Source organism: Wolffia australiana, chromosome 14 (assembly GCF_029677425.1).
Source record: "Wolffia australiana isolate 7733 chromosome 14, ASM2967742v1".
NCBI classification, from domain to species: domain Eukaryota; kingdom Viridiplantae; phylum Streptophyta; class Magnoliopsida; order Alismatales; family Araceae; genus Wolffia; species Wolffia australiana.
Window position 1 is genome coordinate 3927386 of NC_135848.1, and position 4640 is coordinate 3932025.

Here is a 4640-nt window from a genome sequence, read left to right on the forward strand (position 1 = left end):
ACGAGGTACTTCATTCCTTTACTCGTCAATTTTATTACTGTATTCAGTATACTTTCGGCGGCACTCCACCGCACTCGGGTTAGTTTAGGTGGGAGATTTTATCGAGAAAACTATGTCACGAGTGAATTCTTCGTTACAGGTCGAGCCCGTCTGTTACTTGCGAGCGTCAACGAATTATTTGTTCGACATCGTAGTTGCTGTCATCGCTCCGACGTGTTGGGTTTTAGAGGCCTTGAGATGGATGAACAAATCAAAACATTCCGCAGAGAAAGACTTGAACGGAATCGAACAACATCATTAAAACTATGAAGCAAAGTACCATTACGAAGATCGCATCAATGATTTCTTGGATCCCGGAGCGAGCCAAGTCGAGCTACTCAAATTTGCAGCCTCTAGATGTATCCACGCGATCCTCGGCACGTTGGATCTCCTCCTCCTCAATTGAGCCCCGTTCATCCTCGGCAGGGTCAAAAAATGTCATTCTAAAATTGCCAAAATTTGAAAATTGAAACCCTTCCAGGTTCTTTCTTTAAAGGTTCTCACTTACTCTTACAATAGATGCTTCCTATTATCCTTGTTGTCAGATAGGTTTGTCCATGAATTTAATATCCAATTGACCATTTGAACATATTAAAGGTCAAACATCATGGATCTTGTCAACAACGATCATTTACCTTCTGAACATATTAAAGGGCACACATCATGGTTCAATAACTAGGCGTTCATAAAAACCAAAAAACTAATGTCCTTCTCATCAGAAAATTAGCTACCTGAAAAGATAATTCTTTCAGCTTATCAAATGGCTAATGCTTTATGATGTTTGGCAACAGTTTGGTTCATTCTCGCCAAGAGATGCTTCCAATTATTCTTGTTGTCAGATAGGTTTGCCCAAGAATTTAATATCCAATAGACCATTTGAACATATTAAATGGCACACATCATGGTTCAACCATGGCTAATGCTTTATGATGTTTGGCAACAGTTTGGTTCATTCTAGCCAAGGAACCTAAAATAGCCTAAGGGAATGAAAAAGCCGGTCAAAGCCGGTCATATCGGAGATATGATGTCTTTTCCCAAATTTTCTTCTTTCTCATGCGAAAAGGAGCCAAAGAGTGTTATCGGGCAGGGAACAAGACATCTAAATACTTTATTGTCTGATATTTCTCCCACTTATGTTATTCCTTTATACGTAGACCCATTAGGAGGCCAACATATTAACCTTTCTCTTTGAGACCAACTTAAGACATAAAAAATAGATTTTTTTTCGAAATTTGGAAATCAATTTCCTTCACTGAACTATGCACAGCTTACCATGAGATAACCTTGATAAGGCGTACCCCACTGGTGGAATAGAGGCCTCAAAATTTACAGTTTTCCTTGAGGTAATCCACCAGTTCTTGCTGCATAGCAATAATATATAAATCAGGTTTCCATCTGAGGTGACAGAAGAACCAAACATAACATACTTTTAATTATCGATGATCAAAACTACTTACAATTATGCACAATATAAGGCATCCGGTCGCCCCAGGAAACAATATATACCAGAAGTGGAGGCTGTGGAACTTTGCCCCATCGATGAACATGATGGGCAATCCTGCAGCTGCATTCAAAGCAATGATTAAACTTCAAAGTGACGATCAAAGAGAGGTGTAGGACAACTCGTTGACGAACATTTACTTCCCATTTAGCAATTAACTTGTGATATCTGAGCTGGAGTGACGATCCAAAAGAGGATTCAGACTTGAAGAAACCAATGAAATTTTTTGGGAAAAAAATTCCACCAAAACAAACCAAATTCACTTGTTGCTTTGGCATCCAGGAGCCTAAAGTGTCAAATATATCAAAGGATATTTATGGAAAAATATAAACTAAATCTTATAACTCTTTCCATTCTCTGTTCCATCATGGTTAATAATCAGCATTCAAGATGTTAAAGCCAATTTTCGTATTTTCATGATTATTTCCACACAAATCATGCATGTATTTTAATTGCAAATGTATCTGCATTGCTGGAGAAGTAGGACGAAAAAATAACCACCTGGTGGATGAATTGAGCGAGTAATGATCATAAACGCCACCGATGCCGCAAGAGCTGTGCTTCGAGCAAGCCATCCAGGGCCAAACAAGTAGAGTGCTAAAACACCAAAAGCAGCGCAACCAATCTGCGCCATGAACATGTTGTATTTCTGCAAAAATCCATTTTCCGATTATTTCAAAATCAAAATCTTAACTTACATCAAATTAATGTCAACTTTCAGTAAATGTAGTAAAACACTGCACAACGAGACAATGAAGCCTATCGTCCAAATAAATATTACGCATCTCCGCATGGACCCATTGAAGAATGCAAAACTATGGGCTCAATGTGATGACAATAATGAATCAAGAACAAAAAAAAGTTGTTGAACAAAAAAAAAGAGGAAGGTGGGTTTATTCATTGTTTAATGAGTTTTACATTCGATCGCGCCATCGAGCAGGATCGGGCCAACCAAAGAGTACCGCTCAATTTACACGAGTATATGAAATAGAGAGAGAGAGAGAAATAGATAGAAAGACAGACAGAGAGCGAGAGATAGACAGACACATAGATATAGAGAAATAGAGAGATAGATAGATAGATAGATAGACAAATAGAGAGAGAGTGAGAGAGAAATAGAGCGAGAGGTAGATTAATAGATAGAGAGAGAGAGAGTGAGAGAGAAATAGAGCCAGAGGTAGATTAATAGATAGATAGAGAGAGAGAGAGAGAAATAGAGCCAGAGGTAGATTAATAGATAGAGAGAGTGAGAGAGAAATAGAGCGAGAGGTGAAGTAATAGATAGATAGAGAGAAAGTGAGAGAGAAATAGAGCGAGAGGTAGATTAATAGATAGAGAGAGAGAGTGAGAGAGAAATAGAGCGAGAGGAAGATCAATAGATAGAGAGAGTGAGAGAGAAATAGAGCGAGAGGTAGATCAATAGATAGAGAGACTGAGAGAGAAATAGAGAGCGAGAGGTAGATCAATAGATAGATAGAGAGAGAAATACAGAGAAAGATTAATAGATAGATAGAAAGAGAGATAGAGAGAGGGATCGATAGATCTGCAGAGGCATGGATAGATGGATAGAGAGATATATGGACAAAGATACACAGAGATGTGGATAAACATGCAGATACATAGAGAGAGACTGATAGATAGATAAATAAGGAGATTAATATATACACCGTAAGATGGATATACACAATAGATAGAGAGAGAGCGATCATACATACCCTGGCCCCCGGAGCGGCAGGAGTGGCGAACAATACAGCGCTGACAGCACCAAGTGGAGCAACGGTGAAGGCCAGCCCACTGGGAGCGATCATCTGGTCCAGTTTCCCCAAGACTGCCATCGCAAGAAACGCGCCTGCATCGTTCGATCAAAAACCCAGAAAACCATCACAATCTCCCCTCGAATCGATCAAAACTAGAAGACCCGTCTCGGGAAAGAGGAAGAAAAAACCTGCAGAAGGCCAGACGACATCGCTGAGGCGGCCATCAGGGGACGCAACCAGAGATAATCTGAAATCCTTGGACCCGCTGCCGCCAGACAAACCGCTGGCGCTACAGCACGTTGCGCTGCCCCTCGGCCTTCGGAGGGGAATCAAGAACGGATTTTTAACTTTGATTGGGGTTAAGCGGAGACGGGTTGGAGTTGTGGGGAGATGAGAGAGAGGAGAAGGTGGAGAGGAGGAAGGCGCACGGAGATGGAGACGTAGTAGAGCGTCCATCGCCGTGGAAACTTAGCCTCTGCTCAGACCCATTTGCTGTTTCTGGGTAATTATGGGAAGTGGAGAAGGTGGTGGTGGTGGTGGTGGCTCTTTGAGCTCGGCGTTGGGCGTCCGTCTCTCCGCCATTCGTACGGGCGCCTTGAGACGTTTCCACCAGTCTTAAGTGGCGTTTGGGATCTGGGTATGGACGCGTCCTAGGCCACAATCTCTCGCTCTCTCTGTATCTTCCCTCTCTCTTTTTATCTCTCTATCTCTCCCTCTCTCTGTCTCTCTCTCTCTCTCTCTCTCTATCTATCTATCTCTCCCTCTCTCTCGCTCTCTCTCTCTCTCTCTCTCTCTCTCTCTCTCTCCCTCCCTCTTTCTATCCCTCTCTCTCTCTATCTCTCCCTCTCTCTCGCTTTTCCTCTCTCTCTCTCTCTCGCTCTCCCTCCCTCTCTCTCTCCCTCTCTCTCTCTCTCTCTCTCTCTCTCTCCCTTTCTCTCGCTCTCCCTCTCTCTCCCTCTCTCTCCCTATCTCTCTCGCTCTCCCTCCCTCTCTCTCTCTCTCTCTCCCTCTCTCTCGCTCTCCCTCCCTCTCTCTCTCTCTCTCTCTCTCTCTCTCTCTCTCTCTCTCTCTCTCTCTCTCTCTCTCTCTCTCTCTCTCTCTCTCCCTCTCTCTCGCTCTCCCTCCCTCTCTCTCTCTCTCTCCCTCTCTCTCGCTCTCCCTCCCTCTGTCTATCTATCTATCTATCTATCTATCTATCTATCTATCTATCTCTCTCTCTCTCTCTCTCTCTCTCTCTCTCTCCCTCTCTCTCGCTCTCCCTCCCTCTCTCTCTCTCTCTCTCTCTCTCTCCCTCTCTCTCTCTCTCTCTCTCTCTCTCCCTCTCTCGCTCTCTCTCTCTATCC

At 43.1% G+C, this 4640-nt stretch overlaps 1 protein-coding gene across 4 annotated transcripts; it reads right to left on the reverse strand.

The window, feature by feature from the left end:
• Positions 1–244: 244 nt before the first annotated feature.
• Positions 245–3948, reverse strand: LOC144711987 (uncharacterized). Of its 4 annotated transcripts, none has more exons than XM_078586160.1 (6): positions 3486–3948; positions 3256–3389; positions 2042–2189; positions 1497–1603; positions 1312–1400; positions 245–482 (listed from the first exon to the last, which is right to left on the reverse strand). In XM_078586160.1, exons 1-5 carry the CDS (start codon positions 3751–3753, stop codon positions 1359–1361), a joined length of 699 nt encoding a protein of 232 aa, XP_078442286.1. In that variant the 5' UTR covers positions 3754–3948; the 3' UTR covers positions 245–482; positions 1312–1358. The 4 variants fall into 4 exon arrangements, with proteins under 4 accessions (XP_078442286.1, XP_078442284.1, XP_078442285.1 ...); XM_078586158.1 differs by having other exon boundaries at positions 245–677; XM_078586159.1 differs by having other exon boundaries at positions 245–457; positions 3486–3947.
• Positions 3949–4640: the final 692 nt, after the last annotated feature.

What these genes read in the sequence shown, in the direction of transcription:
- LOC144711987 (XM_078586160.1), bottom strand. Translation starts at nt 3,753, where the DNA reads ATGGACGCTCTACTACGTCTCCATCTCCGTGCGCCTTCCTCCTCTCCA. An exon ending in CTGCCGCTCCGGGGGCCAGG is followed by an intron (nt 2,190 to 3,255) that starts GTATGTATGATC and finishes GGATTTTTGCAG; the next exon opens with AAATACAACATGTTCATGGC. An exon ending in TCGCTCAATTCATCCACCAG is followed by an intron (nt 1,604 to 2,041) that starts GTGGTTATTTTT and finishes CTTTGAATGCAG; the next exon opens with CTGCAGGATTGCCCATCATG.